Here is a 20,924-nt window from a genome sequence, read left to right as displayed (position 1 = left end):
AGTAAAGTGTAATTTGTAAAATAAATTCTCGATCTTGAAAAAGTCTGTCCCGAATCGAACGCGGCTGTTTTCGCGTGAGGAATGACAACTAGGTATAGGTTCCTATTCACGCTCGTGCGATAATGAGCGTCGCGTACGTGATGCACGTAAATGCACGTAGATACGTTTAGAATAATCAGGGAAGGCCCATTTCGCCGACGGGGCGACCATGGCGACCGGCACACCGGCTCGCTATTAATAGGAGGAAAAAATAGTAAAGACAAGACAAATGGGAAGAGAGAGAGAGAGAGGAGAAAATGTTTAACGGGAGGGTGGACATGAGCCAGGGGGCACGCAGGCCGCGTTTAATTCCGTACGTTTCTATTTTTGGTTGTCGCGCGCGTGTTATCCTTGTCACCGCGACCGGAGTTCGGGGTTCGAGGTGCTTCGCTCGTGGCTTCGGAGGGAAATCGCCCCTTCGCTCGGCGCGTCGAGTGCCTCGTCGAGGAGAAGTGCAGTAAAATAAACCTACCGCGAGCTATGCTTAGAAAACTTTAAGGAGACGCCCCCGCTATTTTTGTATTGTACTACTTTCCGATCAGTAAATGTGCTCAGAGATAAGTCGACTGTTTGAACAGTTGGTGTCTACAGTATTAATGTTAATGAATCACGTTGCAGTTCTGGGAAGTTATTTCTGAGGAGCACGGCATCGACCAGTCGGGCATTTATCACGGTGAAAGCGATCTGCAGCTCGAACGAATCTCCGTATACTACAATGAGGCGTCTGGTAAGGGCATGTTGTAAATATTACGGCTTACACGCTTCCCTTTCTTTGCTCATTAAATGTAAGTGAAATAGAATTGATTCGAAAATCAATTTCATATTTTTTGCGTGAAACTTATTGTGTACCACAATAGAAAAATATTCTTTCACATTTGTAACAATTTTTAGATAATTAATTAATTCTTTGTAAGTTAATAAATATGTAATAATACATAATAAAAATTAGATTACTTGATGCATCTGGAAATATCTACAATATAACTGAATTTTCATATATTCTTTAAGTGCAAAATCGCACAGAATCTTCCCGATGGAAACCACTTCGGCGGATTCTGTTCTCACGTCGAAAATAGCAATAACGAGAAATATAGAAAACCGCGTGTTGCGCACCGATGGAATGATGGAGAAGAAGAGCGTTGAGACACGTATTTTACGCTGAAAATAGCCGTCTTATGTGGTCGGACTTAAGATTGCAAGTTGCAACTGCAACACGATTTCAGGACTCCTCATGCATTCGTTCGCATCGCGAAAATGAGATCATTTCCGAGAACGCACGTGCAGCACGTGCTCCACGGTAGAAATAGTTTAATTAACAAACGAGTGAAATGTACGCACCATGCACTCGACAGTCGTCGTGAGTGATTTGTCGGAAACAAATTTCCAGCGCACGCGGTGGAGAACCATATTTTTAATTAATTCTTACATTTTTATTTCTCTTTTTTCACAATTTTAATTTACAATTTTAGAACATTTGTTAAACTTTTTAATTAAACATCCTGATAGTTGAAAGTTAATGTCTGAAATATCTTAATAATTAATAACTGCTATTAATTAAAATTATTTGTATCTACCATAATATTAAAATTATTTTACATTATCCTAATAAAGTTCAATAATGCAAATCCTTAGCTACTCATTTGTAAACAATACACGCGGTTTCATTCATGAGCGCATTTCCGTTGATTATAATATAATCACGGGTTTTCAGTATAGAATGACAATAACGATCGATCTAATATGGACTTCTTGATGTCTTGTATTACGATTATTCAGTACGTCTATCATTTCATTGACGTCACTTTATTACATATGGATACATTTAATAATAAAAGCATTAATTATTTTATTGCTTCCTCGATATCTGCTATATATAGCAGAATATTTTTTATACGAGTTCTTCTTTCGAACATTTTTAGACATCTCTAAAACGCATTTGCTAAAATACCTAAATGAGCAAAGTGTGTATTACCTGATTTTTATTTTGTTCTTCCCATTACAGTCGCGACATCCACGAACGGGGGAAAATATGTACCGCGCGCGATTCTGCTGGATTTGGAGCCGGGAACGATGGACGCCGTACGTTCCGGCGCTTACGGGAAGCTCTTCAGACCGGACAACTTCGTGTTCGGGCAATCCGGCGCGGGTAACAACTGGGCCAAGGGCCACTACACCGAGGGCGCCGAGTTGGTCGACTCGGTCCTCGACGTGGTGCGAAAGGAGTGCGAGAACTGCGACTGCCTTCAGGGTTTCCAGCTCACCCACTCGCTGGGCGGTGGTACCGGGTCCGGCATGGGCACCCTGCTGATCTCGAAGATTCGCGAGGAGTATCCCGACCGGATTATGAACACTTACTCGGTGATGCCGTCGCCTAAGGTGTCCGATACCGTCGTAGAGCCCTACAACGCAACCTTGTCGGTGCATCAATTGGTGGAGAACACCGACGAGACCTATTGTATCGATAACGAGGCCCTGTACGACATCTGCTTCCGCACTTTGAAGGTTTCCAACCCGAGTTACGGCGATCTCAATCACTTAGTCTCGCTCACCATGTCCGGCGTAACCACTTGTCTTAGGTGTGCATAAAAATCCATGGCAGTAACAAGTAAATTTGTAACAAAAAAAAATAAAATTCTTTTAATTACCTTCTAATTATACATAATGATAGATGGAAAAAAATAGCAATCTATAATGCAGATATTCCGTTTTCACTTAAAATAACAGATTAGTTAACAATCTTCGCTGGAAAAATAATATAAATTCGTTAATAATAAAATTTTTATATCTCGCAAATATGTGCTTCATGAATAACACACGTTGACTTCTTTAGGTTTCCCGGCCAGTTGAACGCCGATCTCCGGAAGCTCGCGGTGAACATGGTGCCCTTCCCCCGTCTCCACTTCTTCATGCCCGGCTTCGCGCCTCTAACATCCAGGTCCATGCAGCAATACTCGGCGCTCTCCGTACCAGAACTCACGCAGCAGATGTTCGACGCGAAGAACATGATGGCAGCCTGCGATCCGCGCCACGGCCGATATCTCACCGTGGCGGCCGTCTTCCGCGGCAGGATGTCGATGAAGGAGGTGGACGAGCAGATGCTCAGCGTGCAGAACAAGAACAGCTCGTACTTCGTCGAGTGGATACCGAACAACGTGAAGACCGCCGTGTGCGACATCCCGCCGAAGGGCCTGAAGATGTCGTCGACCTTCATCGGCAACACCACCGCCATACAGGAGCTGTTCAAGAGGATCTCCGAGCAGTTCACGGCGATGTTCAGGAGGAAGGCCTTCCTCCACTGGTACACCGGCGAGGGTATGGACGAGATGGAGTTCACCGAGGCCGAGTCCAACATGAACGACCTGGTGTCCGAGTACCAGCAGTACCAGGAAGCCACGGCGGAGGAGGACTTCGAGGCGGAGGAGTGCGCCGATGACTTCGAAACCTGCGAGCAGGAAAACTGAAAGCACCGCTATGTTCCCTTCTACTAGGTTTATCTTCAGCTTCTCTGTCTCTGTTTCATCGTCGTAGGAGCTCGCACGACCAATCGTGATGCTCGCAAGAAGCTCCGTTTTTTGATACTTTTATATTTACGATGCGCTTTGTAATCGCTGAGACAAGCGTAATGTCGGCGATCGACATTATTTTTTCACGAATTGTGTGATACCGAAATATTTATATGAAGATCAATATTCGAAAGCAAATGAAATTACAGCGAATGTTAAATTAATATGGAAAATAATTATTTAGAATGTAAAAATAGCTTCTTCTATTGATCTTGTATTATATCTATATGCCTATGTTATATTCAGCTTTATTAGAGATAATCATGAGGATTTTGATATGTCGTCTAGACGAATGTGGCGTGGACTGGAGTGTAATAAAAATTGTTGAAAAATCAAATTTTTATCGCATTTATAACCACGAAATAATTGAAACGTCAAAATGCAATGAAAGAAAATCTTTTTGAATTTTTTTTCCATAATTCTCTTCAATATTGTAGCACTGAACATTTGCTCCTAAATCCTGATATTTCCTATATTTTTAGATTTTTTTTTTTCTATGCTGTAGCGACATTTCATCTCTGAAGATCGTAGCGGCGGTGAGAAATTGTCGCGCAATAACACGCGTTCTCCTTTATTGTACGCAATAATAAAGTGTTTGCCCTCGGGGCACCGATGAGATAATGCGCGATCGCCGAGGCCTTGGCTTCATCAATGTCAGTTGGCTAGAAGGACGATAACGAGTTCGATAACGAGAATCGCGTCTAAATGCCAACGTTTACTCGTCTTATTTAAGAGACGTATTTATATCGAACTACGAGCACAATGTTGTTAACTGGATAGAGTTGATATTATCAACGTAACTATAAGAGCGTAACTCGTGTGAACTTCCTAAGCATGAAAAAATAACGACGTGCTTACAATCCATTGCAAATATTAAATTGAAAAATTATTCAAATCTCAGAATTTTGCCAATATCATCTTTTATAAAACTTCACTGAAGTAAACGTACAAATAGTTAAAACGTTCTCCTAAAAATGTATGTATACAAAACGACACATATAAAACGTTGTAAAACGTTCACAAAAGAGTAAAAACAGGTACAAAAGAATTATATAAAAAAGCCGTCAAAAAGTGTTGCAAACGCGCGCGATCCTCCACGTTCGATCCCCGTCTCTCTTCTACTTCTCCATTTCCTCTTCATCCATGTCCTCGTAATCGTCCGCCGTCGCCTCTTGATATTGCTGATACTCCGACACGAGGTCGTTCATGTTCGACTCCGCCTCGTTGAACTCCAATTCGTCCATACCCTCGCCGGTGTACCAGTGGAGGAAGGCCTTCCTCCTGAACATCGCCGTGAACTGCTCGGAGATCCTCTTGAACAGCTCCTGAATCGCCGTGGAGTTGCCGATGAAAGTAGCGGACATCTTGAGGCCGCGCGGCGGAATGTCGCACACCGCCGTCTTCACGTTGTTCGGTATCCACTCGACGAAGTACGAGCTGTTCTTGTTCTGGATGTTGAGCATCTGCTCGTCCACCTCCTTCATCGACATCCTGCCGCGGAAGATGGCAGCCACGGTGAGATAACGACCGTGCCGTGGGTCGCAGGCCGCCATCATGTTCTTCGCGTCGAACATTTGCTGCGTCAGTTCCGGCACCGTGAGAGCCCGGTACTGTTGGCTCCCTCGGGACGTGAGGGGCGCGAAACCCGGCATGAAGAAGTGGAGACGGGGAAACGGCACCATGTTCACCGCGAGTTTTCTCAAATCTGCGTTTAATTGCCCTGGAAACCTATATAATCATTTCAAACAAATAACATTTGATTTATTGTTATATTGTAATAGTTCGTTTCAATTTAATAACGATAATTTTATGTTGTGAACCTTAGACAGGTTGTCACGCCGGACATGGTAGCCGAAACCAGATGATTCAAATCACCGTACGTAGGAGTAGTCAATTTCAAAGTACGGAAGCAGATATCGTAGAGCGCTTCGTTGTCTATGCAATAGGCTTGATCGCTGTTCTCTACCAGTTGATGAACCGAGAGAGTAGCGTTATAGGGCTCCACGACTGTATCGGAAACCTTGGGAGACGGTACCACGGAGAAGGTGCTCATGATTCTGTCCGGGTACTCTTCTCGTATTTTCGTGATGAGCAGAGTGCCCATACCGGATCCGGTGCCACCGCCCAGGGAGTGCGTCAGCTGAAATCCCTGCAGGCAGTCGCAGTTCTCGGCCTCCTTCCTCACCACGTCGAGCACCGAGTCCACCAGCTCGGCGCCTTCGGTGTAGTGACCCTTGGCCCAGTTGTTGCCGGCCCCCGACTGGCCGAACACAAAGTTGTCCGGTCGGAATATCTGTCCGAAGGACCCCGAACGCACGGAGTCCATCGTGCCGGGTTCGAGGTCCACCAAAATCGCGCGCGGCACATATTTCGGTCCGGAGGCTTCGTTGTAATAAACGTTGATCCGTTCCAGCTGGAGATCCGAGTCTCCGTGATACGTGCCCGTAGGATCGATGCCGTGCTCGTCTGAAATCACCTCCCAAAACTACGAATGGTCAAGAATAATTTGATCAAGAATTAAGTTCTGCAAAAAGACATGTTGTCATACATCACGATTTGTCACGACAGAAAAGACAAAAATATGAATTATTAATCGAGAAAAATGATCATGATAAGAGTGAATTAAGTGCCACATATTTCCAATCGATTATTTAAAAAATTGTTTTAATTCAAATTTATTGAAGTTTTTTTTTAAGATATTTGTTTGAAGCATTTTATTTATTATATTTAAATGTGATAAATATTACAACGAATTAACTAATCGAGATTGACATCGTATATTTTTTTTAGGGATACTAACCTTGGCGCCAATTTGGTTGCCGCATTGGCCGGCTTGGATGTGAACAATTTCACGCATTTTGAATTAAGTATCGTGGAATTTTTAAGCAAAATAATGCACGGAATTCAATAATGATTATTTTAATGGCCGTGGGAGAAATCGATTCTTAAAATTGAAGGATGAGAAACGAGGAGATCGCGGACTTGCCTAAGATGTCATTTAAACAGAAACAGGCGACTGCTGAGTTCTCCTTGGTGACTGGTCCGACCGTCTGCATTATTCTCCACTTGTTATTTCGTCATGGTATTGCTTTCGATAATTGTGCGTGAAATATTGATCATGCAAGGTTTCTCAAACGATCATCACAAACCGTCTCAATAGTTATTAAGATATTTTATTTAAGCTAACTCTGAAATCACAACAAGACTTTCTTAATAAACGTAAGGACAGAATGTAAAATCGACGTCTAATCGAACAAATAAAAAAAAAAGTAATAGCGTTACACTCTAGAGTCCTCGTAGATTCCGGGGCATTAATCCTCGACTCACACGCGTATCAGTCACACGCAATGTACACGCACACACCGCGACGAGGTGGAAATCCTCTTCAACGGCACTCAGAAAGAAAAAGAGACGGGGAATCGAATCGTGCTGGTCGACAAACTCAGGCAGGTTTTACAAAGGAAGTACATTATAATAAATGGAAAAATAAATACAATGCGTGTCTATACTGGTAATTATGATACAACGTTGTAAAGATTTTAAAATTATAAGACTGTCTCTGTCATCCCGTCCCATCCCGTCTCATTGCGACTTCCGGCACACGGTCACTTCCACCACCGCGCTGGCCGTCTTCGGCCCGACGACCTTGACGTTCGTCAGTTCCTCCGTCTTCGGTGCGCTTAAGTTCTTCGCCTCTTCCTCCTTCGGGGGCAGCACGGCAGCTGGCTTCTCGCCCCCCGACGTAGTCGCGCCTTCCTGCGACGCGGCTTTCGAGGTAGACGAGCGACTACCCGGTCCGCCGTTCACTAAGTACCTCAACGGCACGGACTCGGTCTTGCTTGAACCTTTCCTGATATCAATATCAATACCAAGTTCGTAATATTATAATCATGACAAATGATCATTAATATTATTTCAATATTAAAAATAGAAGTTCTCCATTAATTAAAGGTGAAATTTAAAAATAAAATCTACCATAAAACATAAATTTGATTACATAAAAATTGTTTTCAAAAATTCTTTTTCTCAAAAATAAAATTCTACTTTGCATTTTGCAATGTGCCAAAGATTTCGTGAGTGAGATTACTAACTTTGGTATCGTCGGACAGGACCACAGTTTGAAATCAGCCCCGAAGAGCTCACCCTCCTCGACCGTCTGCGGCAGATGGATATTGAGCGTCTCCGGTAGGAATACGGAAGTGAGAGCGCCGGCGACGCTCAGCGATCCCATCACGATCAGGGGTAAGACTCTCGAGTAGACCGCCAAATGAACGATGTAGGGGAAGGTGAGGAGGCCGATGCCGGCGATGAAGGAGGCTATGCCCATCGCCTGAGACCTTAGTACGGTCGGCAGCAGCTCGCCGACGAAGACGTAGAAGACGGCGAAGGACGCGGCGATGCCAAATTTGCCGATCATCGCCAGACTCACGGTTACCCAGACCGCGTCTGCTGCGACAAAGGCCGATCATGCATATAGGACGTGTTCATAAGTGGAGTCTAAGTCGATTTTATATTTTTCCTTACTTAAATTTTCCCTACTTTTTTTTAAAATAAAAATTTCTGTGAACATCGTGGGTTTCTGATGAGAGAAGCATATGCGTGCAGTGCGACGGTAACTAATTTATAAGCAGGTCGAACGTTTATTCATAAACGTCGTGACGTCGGCAACAGTAATTGCCTCTCACACGTTGAACGTGTGTGACAATATCATGACGAATTCAATAAGGTAATGACGTTGAGGCCGCCATGACGCAAAGGCGTGCGATTCGGCTTAATACTTTTATTCAATTTTATCCCGCGGAGATAATCGAATAACGTGGAGATGAGCAACGAATGATGAATGGTCATCATTTTCTCTCGTCGGCGGTTAGGGATATCATATCCGGCGTCGCATATCCGCGTTACATGCAATATATGCGAAATGTGGCAAAATAAATAATTAAATTTAAATATCTGAAATAATTCTGAAGTTATTCGGATATGTAAAATTATTTCTGTTCGTTAGAGATGTCTCTTAGAATCAGACATAAATCGACGAAGTAGTACCTTCGGGCACGAACATGCAGGACACGCAAGCGAGCCCACCCAGCATCATGGTCACGCATAACACCCATCGCCTGCCCAATCTGTCCATTGCGTACCACGTAATAAAGTACGACGGAATCTCCACGATTCCTCCTACAAAAAATTAAAAAAAATCTGTCGCTGCAAAATTATGCAATGATCTTTTTATCTTAATCGTAAAAAAATGTATTATGTTAATGTATGAGATTATGATGCATTTATATCAACGAACAAGTTGATCGGAAAAGAGGGGAATTTTTTACCAATGAAGAAAGCCAGGTAATCGGAGACACCCAGATTGGTCGTGTTGTAGGACAGCCCGTTGTACACCACCGCGTTCGCCACCCAATCGAAAGCGAGGATGAAGAACTTCTTCCTAATGTTCGGATTTGTGATCAGGTCCATGGGTGTCGCGGATGGTGGCGGCGTCCTGTTCTCGCCCTCCACGTCGTTGGAATTCCTACCGTTACACGATATCCCTTGCCTCTTTAATATTTCTATCTGCAAAGTAACGTTATTATTCATATATTAGTTCATATTACTCTTAGATATATTGCAGAACAGCAGAATAATAACGAGGATAATATCTTATATCCGTATTTTTTTTATAAATTACTAAACCAAAGGAATTGGCGATTGAATATATTAAGTGAAGTTTACCTCCATCTTTCTGAGAAAATTTGGAGGCACTGTTTTGCCGTTGACTTTTGCCATCTGCTGGACGATCGCCTCCGCCTCGTCTATTCTATTCTTGCTGAGAAGCCACCGCGGTGACTCGGGGATGATCCAGTAGTAACTGAAGAGAAGAATGAAAGGCACCGATGTGGCTAACGACAGGGTATACCAGTGTCTTAACAAGTAACCCTAATAAAAGAAAAAGGAAGAGAACGAAACTATGTAATGGCAATTCATGTTAAAACAGTTATTGTGTTTTTAATCTCAAATTTCATGCGCGTCGGAACTTGAAATTTGAGAGATTGTTTGTCCTCTGCTCGTATCCGGGCGTGCGCGCGCATGGCTCCAAAGGCATCTAAATACAGAATGTTTCTATTGCATTAGCATGCATACGGCCGGCCATTCGCATTTGCATACGCACGCACCGTGCGATGCACGCTGATGGATCGCTCGCAAAATGATCCGTGTTGCACCCTCGCGTCGAATCTATTGCGAGATCCGCGAGCCGCCTCTCGCGGTAACTCGCGGGACAATGCGAGACTTCGTAATAATGCCAAGTTTCGAAGAATTCGCGACGTCGCGAGTTTCTTCGGAACTATCAGTGTCCCTTTTGTATTTTTTTAAAGGAGAACCACTTACCAGCAACGCCAGGAGAGACATCGCCGTGGCGAAGAACATGCAGATCACCATTCCGGCGAATGTTCGATATCTCGGCCCCATTAGCTCGAGAGCTGCAACGAAATTCACCGTGCAGAAGTATTTTGCATCTCGCACAAAAGAACATCTTGACGTTTGTATCTTATAAGCGTAATTTATGCAGTAACGATAGAAAAAATATTTTAATCCCTCGAATTCTTCTCATTGTTCATTTTTTTCTTTAAAGTTTCTTGTTTTGTATTATATTTTTATTGAAAATTAACTAGCCTACGATTTACGTATGCCGAACATACCAAGTATGAAAGGTATCTGATAAATGGCAGGAAAAAAGAGACCATTCACGGTCCTCAGCGCCGTGTAGATCACGTAGTTCGGACTGAAGCTCGTGGCGATAGAGAATATCACTTCGAGGAACAGGATGGCGAAGAAGGCCGTCCTTCTGCCCCATTTGTCGGCGATCCAGCCGAACACGACGTTGCCGAAGAGGCTGCCCACGTAGAAGAACGTCGTCGACGTGGAAGGCCACCAGCTGTTGTCACATACCAGGTCTAGCTATGTGGATGTAGAACGCCATTAAACTACTTCGCCAGCGCGAAAATTATATATCGACGGAAGTAATCCAATGATTAAAGTTATTAAATTAAAAAAACAGAAATAAAAAAAAAATTAAATTAAATATTCGAGATATCAACGCGTAAAGATGTATGGTTTCTGTTATCTCTTTAAAGGACATTAAAATTTTTTATACAATAAAATCGATTTTTTTATGTCTTATTAATTAATAATTAATAAATTATTTGAGAATAATTAGAAACGTGTGCGTGCTTTAATTAATTAATTTATTCTAAAATTCTTGCGTTTGCTTATTTTATCGAGAGATGCAGCTAGACGTATCAAATACAAGGACGTTAAGAGCGAAAGCTGGATTAAGATTACTACATATGTACATATTTAGAAACGATAAAAAAATTCTCATGTAACCAACGAGATTACAAATATCGACGTGCGTGGCGATTCATGAATGGGGTACCGAAGAAATAATTGATTCGAAGAAGTGATTGCATCCCGATCAAATCGCTACCGTTTAGTTTCACGTGGGAATACGTACATGTGTCCGTAACGCGACATATGCAATTGCCGCCGACGCGTCGCGATTCTGATGAATGATTTCGAGATCCTACAAGAACTTAACACGTTTGCATCATGGTATAAGAATATAAGATGCTGTAATCCCAGAAATGCGTGAGCTCTCGGTCGAATTAATAGAAATTCTTAAACTCACACTGCTCCAGATATGAGAATTCAATGTAAACTGTACAGCTGCTCATTTTTAAGAAGCTCTCAAATATACAAATGCGACTCGTTATGCAAAAATATTTAGCACACTTTATAGTTAGTACAGTATCACCAAGATGTTTTAAAGGATCTCGATTAAGCCTTTCCTCTGAAAAAAAAATCGATTACAAACGCATATACGTAGAATTTTCTTCCTTTGCAAAAATTTAAAATAAAATATAATCACGCTAGTATTATTGTAAATTTTGAATTTCAAAGTACTATTACTTGCAAATAGACATCCGGTATGGCTAGATAAGCTTTAAGCAATTGTTTGGCTCGGCTTAATATCGAGGCCAAGTATTTTACACGGTCCAATCAATGTTCGCCTAGAGAGGCGAGAGCATAGATTTATCGCAGGAATGCGCTCAGATTTAACGGTAAACGTCATGAAGCACCCTGTGCGTCCGCAGAACGCATACGTGCCGGAGCTGCGCGCCGACATTAGCGGCGAACCGGAGTGCGTGCTCGCACACGTGTGAACACACGCGTCACTCGGCCCGATCGTCATTTGTTCGTCGGGTCCAGAGCATCGGCGACACACGCACGCGGGAGCGCGCGCGACGACGAGTGGAATCGGAGTAGAGGGAAGCTGTGGGAGAGAAGGAGGGATGCCGCGCGCTGGACCACGGCTCAGCTCACCAGCGGCAGTGGCGCGGTGGAAGGGGACCGTTTCATCTCGTTGCGTTTACGCAGGAGGCTACCGACGTAAACGCGCTCGCTGTTTATCGCGAGTGAGAATGGGGGGGGGGGCAGGGGGAGAGGGAAAGGGAAGGGGGGGGAGAGGGCACGTGTGCGTGTGCGTGTGCGAGCTTTTTAGCATGGAAATCGCACAGGCTCGTACGCACGACCGGGACGCGCGTATGCGTGCGCGTATTCGAAGGACGCCAAGATGTGTTGGTGAGCTTCCCACAGTGAGAGATGTCCATCACCCTCGTTTGACAGGAGGAACACGATCCCCCTCCCCCCCCTCCCCCTCGCGCCCTTTAAAGCACCCGTCACTCTCTCTATCTCGCTCTCACTTATACGTACACTCTCTTCTCTCTTTCTCTCTCTCTCGTTCTTCTCCGGCACGATCTCGCGATGACGAACTCGGCGATCGTATGTTTGTTAATGCAAATATTATATTATATTATGACAATAAATGCGTACATTTTATGTAATTGAATAATACTCTTATTAAAAAATTATGCACATATATGTATACTACGAAAATTAATTTTCTCTCTATAAACAGTAACGGAATGCTTATGATTTTTCGTCTCCTTTGCAAAAGTGAGTCTCGTCGATTTTCCTATTCGCGCGACATCGCGAAATCGCGAAATTTGGGTAAATGTAAAAAAAAAAATCTTGCATTTTCTTTTAAAGGTCTTCGTCTAGCAGGTAACGAGAACGCGATTTCATCTATGCGATTAGGAGATGCATCGAGAGATGCATCCTTGAAGACGTTGGCTTCTCACACTTGGGACTGTATGAGTTTAAGAGGTTTCCATCGATTTCGAACACGTGCAATTAATGTCATTGCATGGTAAAAGCAACGGCAGGGAGTGCGATTCCGAGTTAATAAGCGTACACGAACAAACGAAATCTCTCGATCGAGTGCCTATTAGCCTCGACAAATAAAGTCTACCGGTGGGTGTTAATAGTTTTGACACGAAGTCCGATTTAAGCAAATTGCCACTCACGGACTTTCGAGGTCTGCGCGAAACGCGCAAAAGATAAATTGCGCGGAAAGACAGAGGAGAGCGCGCCCGCTGATGACGATGTTATCGAGTTATTGTCAAGGGTAGTGAACGCGCCCGCATAAGGACGCTAATGACACGCGTGCATTTTGTCACCCTGACACACTTCGAAATCAATATTGATATGACCGCAGAGTGCCGTTCATTACCGGGATTGTTTGCGCCGCCGCTCGTTTTGCACACGAAATTAAATTTCTGCGGCATCGCGTTAAATCACGATATGACAATATTTGCGGAACGATACATCGAAACAAGTTGAATAATGTATGTGACAAGAAGGAATGCAAAGAAGCGATATTAAAACTTTGCATTAGTTGTGCAACTTCTCGAGATTTAATGGTTAATTAGGTTCGCTATGTTGACTGAATAATTTGTGGCTTATATCCATTTTTTTTTAACCAACGTCGAAATTCGACACGACTCAAAAGTTTCTATTTTGCCATGCGATATTCATCTGGGACTGCACCAGTTTCATCTATGCGCTCATCGAGTACGCGTATTTACACGCGCTCCGGATTTACGCAGACACATGACGCAAAGAGCCATCGAGGCAAATCCTGTCCTTCCGTTTTCCGTTCTTAATCGCTATCACTTTCTACCGTATGCAGCCGTACGCTAACGCGCTTCAGTCACCCCTTTTATCGTTTATACATCGCTCGTTTCGTCAGAAAAAAAAATATCACGCTGCGCCTGCCATGGCATGAATTAAAACTGCCGATACATATTTATCATTATTACATTTTTCACCTATTACGAAGCGGCTAATCATCGAGCAAATTCATTGTGCAAAATATTTCTAATTGCAACCGCCATCGTTTAAGAGCTATACCCTACTAGTGATTTAAGATAGACGATTCGCGTACTCCAGAATTGTTGCGAAAGGAAAACTCGAAGTTTTCATTTAGTTTGGATATCAATCTAAAGTCAGCGATTTTCAAGCACTCTCACGTGTTCATACATATTCATGTATTCATTAAGCTACTCGTTGATCCGCGTGATATTCAGAATGACGGCATCCCAAGGAGTCTGCGATGGAACAAACAAGAAATAATCACTTCACGAAATATATTTATTCCATATATTCACGCAATGTTGTAATGGTAAGTCAACTAAAGCTGTTTTCTAAGATTTATAAGAGAATGCAATTTAGTTATAAAAATACAATAAGTAAGTAAGGCAGATGGATTAATTATAAAATCTAACGATTTTGTGTATTAGCAATAAAAATTATGAAATTATTGACAAAAATTATTACTGTTATTATTGTTAATTTCCATTATTTTCTCACTTGTATCTCAAAGATGACTGCGTCGAGCAATAATTTAATTGTAATTATACGAACGTTCAGTACATAAAGGGAAGTACAGATTATGCATTTTAAAGTACGAAATAGGGATATAAATTATTTTTGCGCGTGAGACAAATTGGATCCGGGCAGGAAGTAACGGATATTCGGTGTATTCGTCTTCGGCGAGGCTGCTTGTCACATGTCGACACGGAAAAGACAATGACCCGTTCCACGGTCTCGCGCGGCGTGGTATCATTAGAGCGAAGCTCCTAAATCGAGCACAATAAATCATCGGATCGGAAGCAAAGTGTATAAGCGCGACTGCCCACACTGGCCTTTGCCACTGTGGCCAGCGTCTCTCCCTCTCGTCGACGCCACACGTCCGCGAAAAAAAAAATACTTCTCTAGGTCAACCGAGAAATTATTCCAAAAGAATAATTTCCCCGTTTCATAACAGAACGACGTGTCACGTGTAATTAAACAAGCGTTACGCAATTAGAAAATTTCAATACAAATAATCATCTCTTTATAGAAATAGAACACGCAAGTATCGCAGCTTATCGATGTGTCGTGTTATCTCATCTATATTCGAAAATGAAAATTAGAGAAACGTTTCGGAGACGTTCACGTTCGACAAGCGATAGAAAAAAAGAAGTTCTTACAGAAATGTAAGAACGCAGAAATGAGCGACTCATTTCTGACGCGCGCGAGAGAAGGGAAAGAGGGACAGACGGAAGAAAAGGAGAAACGGAAGCTGGTCACGTTGAATCCGGCAGCGATCGAGTATGTGAGGAGCATATACCCTCTGCATGAAGAGAGCTTGGCAGTTTGTGCGAGGCGTTTGATGTGACATATCACATGACCGGATGCGGGGGTAGGTAAATTGGTCGGCAATTGCTGACGCTACCAGAGCTGCAACCTATCGGCCAGTCACTCGGTCGCTCATCAACCTTGTTCACCTGTTGACTGGATTCTCGCTGCCTGGACGATTCTCGCGTATCTCGCGCGCCCCTCGAACGAAATCTTAGAAATCGGCCCCGTCAACGCAAAACGCACGGCTATACGTCACCTCGCGCAATTTCGGGGAACGGGGCATGACGAATCGTTCATCGCGCGCCGCCGAGCGATGATGTTGATGGATCGGCCTATCATCGCAGTCGCTCTGCACGAGATTATACAGATTTTTAACGCTGCTCGCGCAGTGCGAAATTGATTCGTATATGGCAATTCGTTATGGCAATAATTTCGAAAAAAAACCCCAGAAGCTACAGGCGGTACATTCATTCCAGTAATAATTTAATTCGCTAACTCGATAATGGTGTAGCAAAACGTGACGCGAATACAGATCAGCGAGATTTATTTCCCACGTTTATCGCATTAAATTAAATCCCCGTGCAAAAGGGAGCTAAATTCGGAGCTGTGTTGTCGTATTTCACGTCGGTTAAATAAATTTCGCGGATGATTAATTGAAAGGACGGAAATGCAATGGTCCGTAATTCATGCCGGCCCGTGGAATCGCACTGAATAAAAACCTACCGGGCGTGCAAACATCGAGGAGGGCGGACGGAACGAGCAAATACACAATAAAACGCTAACGCGATACCGCGTGAAGCACCAGATATAGGCTTAGCGTCGCGCTTATCAGATATTTTGAGAAACGCGCGAGGAGTTTGTGGTAATTCTGATTTATCATCAGATGCAGCGCCATAAACGAATATACGCAGAGATTAACACTCATGACTATAGATATGGCAAAATAAATATCTCGCTCGATCCGCAATTTCGGCACTTGCTCTTTGAAAAATGTCGCTTCTCACGTTTTGACAACATGATTGTCGTGAAACTTCAATTCGTATACAATCTGCGAGATTGTTTTTTTATTTTATGATTTATCGCGTATATCAGTTAATCGTCCCGTATGATGCCCGCTGAGATTACAGTCGAATCGGTGCAGCAAAGTTCGGTGGAATCGAATAGAACTGAATAGAAGAATAAATGAAGTAGAAAGAAAAAACACACGCGCCTAGATCCTCGACCCCGTGCATCGCGATTCCCATTTACGCCAGCGGGCTCACCGCGTTGTCTAATTGTGGCAATTTAATAATGTCATAATGAACACTTATGACTGCTGCCACGTGATCGCGAGGTTTACCCGCCGGCCCAGTTGTTTTTTTCAGTATTCAAATACTGGTGGAAAATTGCTCCGCGACTTGTTTTGGAAATGCGATACGCGGTGTTGACGTGGACTTAATATGAAACTCGTGCAGCCTTTTCAAAATGTTTTGCAGTAGAACTAAAATATTAAATTGCAAGTATAGAATATCAACGGCAATATTCGAAATAAAAGATAAGCCACGTTTCGTTTATATTTAATACTTCTGTATATAAATCAATTTTGGATTCGGTAAAAGTTCCAGAAAAGTTTGTGTTTTATATTATCAAAGATTATTTCGTATCGCATCGGGAATTTAATCTCTATAATGGAAATGTTTATATGTATGAAAATTTCGTGCAAGCAAAGTAATGAATGCTCGCCATAAGCAGAAGAACATGACGAATCATCTAAATAGATAAACACTTGAAAATATTAATTTCAAGCCTTTGTGAGTTCGCGTTATTAATAAAATTGTTTCGCGTACTTAATCGTTTTTAATAACTTCAGTAATTAATATCATTATTTTCTTCTATTTTAATTATTTCCTACTAATTTCTTTAATTTCTTTTATCTTTAGTAAAAAGAATTAATTTTCTCTCTTTCTCTCTCTTTCAACTCGCTGCAAGGAAGTTTACTCCCTTCAACATTTTCCTTGAAAATGAACAACACGGCAATAACAATTTGAATACTTCACGACAGTGACAGAAATCGTACCGCGAGGTATGATAGTACACGGGAACTCTCAACATTTGATCATTTCGTTCCACGATATCGCGCTTAATCGGAACTAATAGCACGTAATCCGCGCTGCACAATTTAATCCGTTCGTGCCAATCATACTCGTCATCATCGTCGGCAAATATTTCACGGAAAACGAAACTCGTCCGCGTGCGAGAACATTACAAAGACACGTAACTTCATTCCGCGAACCACAGAAAACTCGCCGCGATGTGCATCGCTGGTGCACAAACGCCGGGAAACACTGCGGAGCCAAAGGCCAAGGCGACGTGGGTGAAATCCGATGCTATGCGAGGAAGAAATTTGCCGGCGACGATTAAGGCGTCATGAGAGTCTTAAGCAAATCGTCAAAATTTGTTTTGCACTACGACTAGCTTAGAAAACCAGATCTGCATTTATATTCGGATAATTGTTATCTTGTCTCTTCGATATTTCTGCGAGAACTTAATCCGTAAGTGATACCCAAGCTGTGTAGCCCGTGGACCCCACGTTGTTTTATTTAAATAAAAAATATAAAACAATAATTAAATCAAATAAAATTGATAAAGTATTTTTTATAATTCGTTGTATCTGTTAAATATCGCTCACTTTGCGTTAAAGTTATCTATTCGCGAATTTACGAAAACAAAGGTCTGATTCCGCTTCGAGAATAGATAACGAGAGACCTGTATTATTGATTTAATGGATTTAATTTGTTGGTACTGACTCATTTATTATGAAATTTAATTTAATTAGTTTATTAGATATATGTACCTACATAAATGATTGCGGATGGAATAATTTCAGTTTTACAAACATCCTATATTCTGTAACGTTCTAATGACATGTAATTGTTATGTTTCAGTCTTTTCATATTTTTCATTTCATATTTTTCACGACACTTAAAAGGACACGTATTATTAAGTGATTACTCGATCCATGAAATGGAAATGACACTATCTGCGATAATTAAAATTTTTTACGATTCATTATATTGCGCAACGACACAAAACAATGGAGACATCATCGTTAGTCGACTAAATACGCAGGACACCGGAAAACGGAAAGAATAGAACATACTTCTCAATTACCTTCAATTAAGATAATTCTTTTAAAAAATTTATAGTTACATGTACAATTTATACAAGTTGGATGCATCTCCAATATTAAAAATTACTATAATTATTATTTGTGTAGAATATATTTCTTGCCTTTTTTTAATTATTTAATTTACAAAATTATGGTTATACGTGCAATTTTAAGTTGCAACTTTAAGGCATTTTTGATATTAAAAATTATGATTATTGTTTGTCTATTGTCCTAAAATAATCACTCGTCTTTCAATGGAAATAATTAAAATGAGATTTCCTTTGTACATCAAAACCGGCCAAACACAATCCGCAAGAACTACAATTGCCCACACGCAATCAGTGCGAAACGTGAATGCATCAAGTGCCTCATTACGATGGAAACAGTCGTACTCGGCACGCTGGCGAACGGGCAACGCGGGTCTTATTCGGTTAAAGAGAGAAAGTCGAGTTTACCTCGGTCACGAGAGTGCTGTCGTAGTCCCGGGTGTCATAGTTCCATCCGTATCGGCAGTTGATGACCGGCCAGTCGGGGCTACTGACCGGTGGCGATCGGGTTGACGGTGAGTCAAACGACGGAGATGTGGTCAACGACGGGCTGTCGGTGGTGTTGGACAGATTGGTGCCTTCGAGCCACGAATTGATTATCTCCGTGTAATTCACGTCGTACATATGACACTTGGAGTAAATCCTCCTACCGTCGGACTTGACCGTGTAGGGCAACGAGAGCGCCTTCCTCTCCTCCAGCGACATCAGATCCGTCATGTTATCCAGTTCCGGTATCCTGCACCAGTGCTCTGGCGAGGCGCTCACGAACACCTATCTCGAAATCGCGAGTCTTAATTAAGATTAATTATTCGGACCTGCATGCCATTTTTGCATCTGCCTTTCACCGCTTGTAATATTGCTAATTTAATAATTCGATTTTCATTACTATTAGATTCTCTTGCGAGCCACGCAAAAATTAATATGTTTAATACTTTCAATGTTTCGTGAATTTAAATGTCGAATATGCACATTTTTAAGTTTCTATTTGTTTGCTTTTGCATACTTTATTATGCTTAAATCATCGCAAAATTTTTCCGTTCTCAAACGTAATAACTTATTAATTTTTATTTATCTGCGAAAAAACTTCATATATAATTAAATGTTGCATATTAAAGTTAATATAAATTCCAATTTATAAAAACATCCACATTTAATTTATTCATATAGTTTATACAATAAATTTGCAATTCACGGTTTCTTACAATTCTTTTGAAAGATGAAAGTATTGAAATTGATTTACATAAATTAAGAAAAAAAAAACCATTTTGCATCATTAACTTTTTTTTGCGATTTACAGCCTTTGATGCCTAAGGCACAACAATTTCCATCTCGATAACCATCCCCAAATCTAAGGGTTATCACATCGCCGAAGCGACATCAGACAACGTGCTTACTTGCGAGAACGCCAAGAAGGCGGCCGGCAGGGTGGCGGGTATGCACAGCAAGTAGTACATGATGTTCTGGTATCGGCCCTTCTCTCCCACGTGTACCAGCACCTCGTCGAAGTCGATCGAGCTCATCTTTTCGGCGATGCCGTGAGTCTGTCGTGTCTCAACAGTTTGACCACGACGGTGCGGACGGTGACGATGACGACGACGACGACGACGACGACGACGACGACGATCGTGCACGATGCGACGGTGGCGTGGTACACCTTCGAATTACACGGCATGACCGCCGTCGCTCATCCTCGAAGGCAAGCCACGCCGAATTACAAACGCACGTTTCTCGCCCCCTTCGTCCGAGACCGCGCACCGGGGAAGCTTCCTCCTCCTTGGCGCAGCCTACCCTCCTTCGTCTCCAGCACCCCCGCCTCCTTCTCCTCCTCCCCCTCCTCCTTCTCCTCCTTTTTCTCCTCGTCCTCTTCGTCTGCCCCCTCGTCCTCCTGCTCCTGTCCCACTGCCTCCCTCCGACGTACCCCCGAAGCGGGCTGTTTCGAAAGCCTGCACGAACTTTCCACGATTCGGGCGCGTGCTACAACGCGCGTCTCGCCACCGGTTGCACTGGGCCCAAGGTCGCGCACGGTACCACCAAGATCACTACTGTTAAGCCTAACGAGTCGCGGTCAATCGGGTCCGAGATGCCGATCCGCATCTGGCTGCAATGATGAGCGCGTTGCACTTCATGTCTCATGTCGCACGAATCTTGTTAGGTCCGATCAACACCGACGAGAAGCTCCCCCGGCGAGGGCTCGCCGAAAGCGACAAGTCGAGCGTGATGGGGTAGTTGGTCCTCAATCGCGAGGACTGGAGGACGAAAGGAAGGAAATTGACAGGAGGGGGAGCGATAGAGAGTCGGCTCTCGCTCGATCGCCGGAGTGGTCTGATCCAAGTCGATCCTTTTCCACTTGCGGCGCGCCCCTCGCTCGCGCTTCTCTCATCCGCTCTGTGTCTCGAGAGGATCGGAGTTGATCTCTCTGCTTTTCAACAACCCTTCCGCGCGAAAATCGCTCTGCAACTGTTCACCACGTCTTCTCGCGGGTATAATAAGGGGGATTATCACCTCGAGCAGTCTCAAGTGTCATCGAAAGCGCACTCGCGGTTTAAGTCCTGT

At 42.9% G+C, this 20,924-nt stretch overlaps 3 protein-coding genes across 3 annotated transcripts; 1 reads left to right on the top strand and 2 right to left on the bottom strand.

The window, feature by feature from the left end:
• The first annotated feature begins 651 nt into the window (after positions 1-651).
• On the top strand, positions 652-3,939 carry LOC105456118 (tubulin beta chain-like). Its single transcript, XM_011699935.1, has 3 exons — positions 652-766; positions 2,042-2,615; positions 2,870-3,939. Exons 2-3 carry the CDS (start codon positions 2,110-2,112, stop codon positions 3,498-3,500), a joined length of 1,137 nt encoding a protein of 378 aa, XP_011698237.1. The 5' UTR covers positions 652-766; positions 2,042-2,109; the 3' UTR covers positions 3,501-3,939.
• Positions 3,940-4,505: 566 nt separating this feature from the next.
• On the bottom strand, positions 4,506-6,620 carry LOC105456117 (tubulin beta chain-like). The gene is made up of 3 exons (XM_011699933.1): positions 6,403-6,620; positions 5,423-6,087; positions 4,506-5,330 (listed from the first exon to the last, which is right to left on the bottom strand). The coding sequence occupies exons 1-3, from the start codon at positions 6,457-6,459 to the stop codon at positions 4,721-4,723; spliced, it is 1,332 nt and encodes a 443-aa protein (XP_011698235.1). The 5' UTR covers positions 6,460-6,620; the 3' UTR covers positions 4,506-4,720.
• A 112-nt stretch (positions 6,621-6,732) lies between these two features.
• LOC105456116 (organic cation transporter 1-like) lies at positions 6,733-19,930 on the bottom strand. The gene is made up of 9 exons (XM_011699932.1): positions 19,766-19,930; positions 18,780-19,142; positions 10,292-10,550; positions 9,981-10,072; positions 9,327-9,530; positions 8,930-9,167; positions 8,649-8,780; positions 7,694-8,048; positions 6,733-7,452 (listed from the first exon to the last, which is right to left on the bottom strand). The coding sequence occupies exons 1-9, from the start codon at positions 19,889-19,891 to the stop codon at positions 7,185-7,187; spliced, it is 2,037 nt and encodes a 678-aa protein (XP_011698234.1). The 5' UTR covers positions 19,892-19,930; the 3' UTR covers positions 6,733-7,184.
• Positions 19,931-20,924: the final 994 nt, after the last annotated feature.

The sequence above is a fragment of the Wasmannia auropunctata genome, unplaced genomic scaffold (assembly GCF_000956235.1).
Source record: "Wasmannia auropunctata unplaced genomic scaffold, wasmannia.A_1.0 LD335767.1, whole genome shotgun sequence".
Taxonomy (NCBI): domain Eukaryota; kingdom Metazoa; phylum Arthropoda; class Insecta; order Hymenoptera; family Formicidae; genus Wasmannia; species Wasmannia auropunctata.
This window is presented reverse-complemented; position numbering and strand designations above follow the sequence as displayed.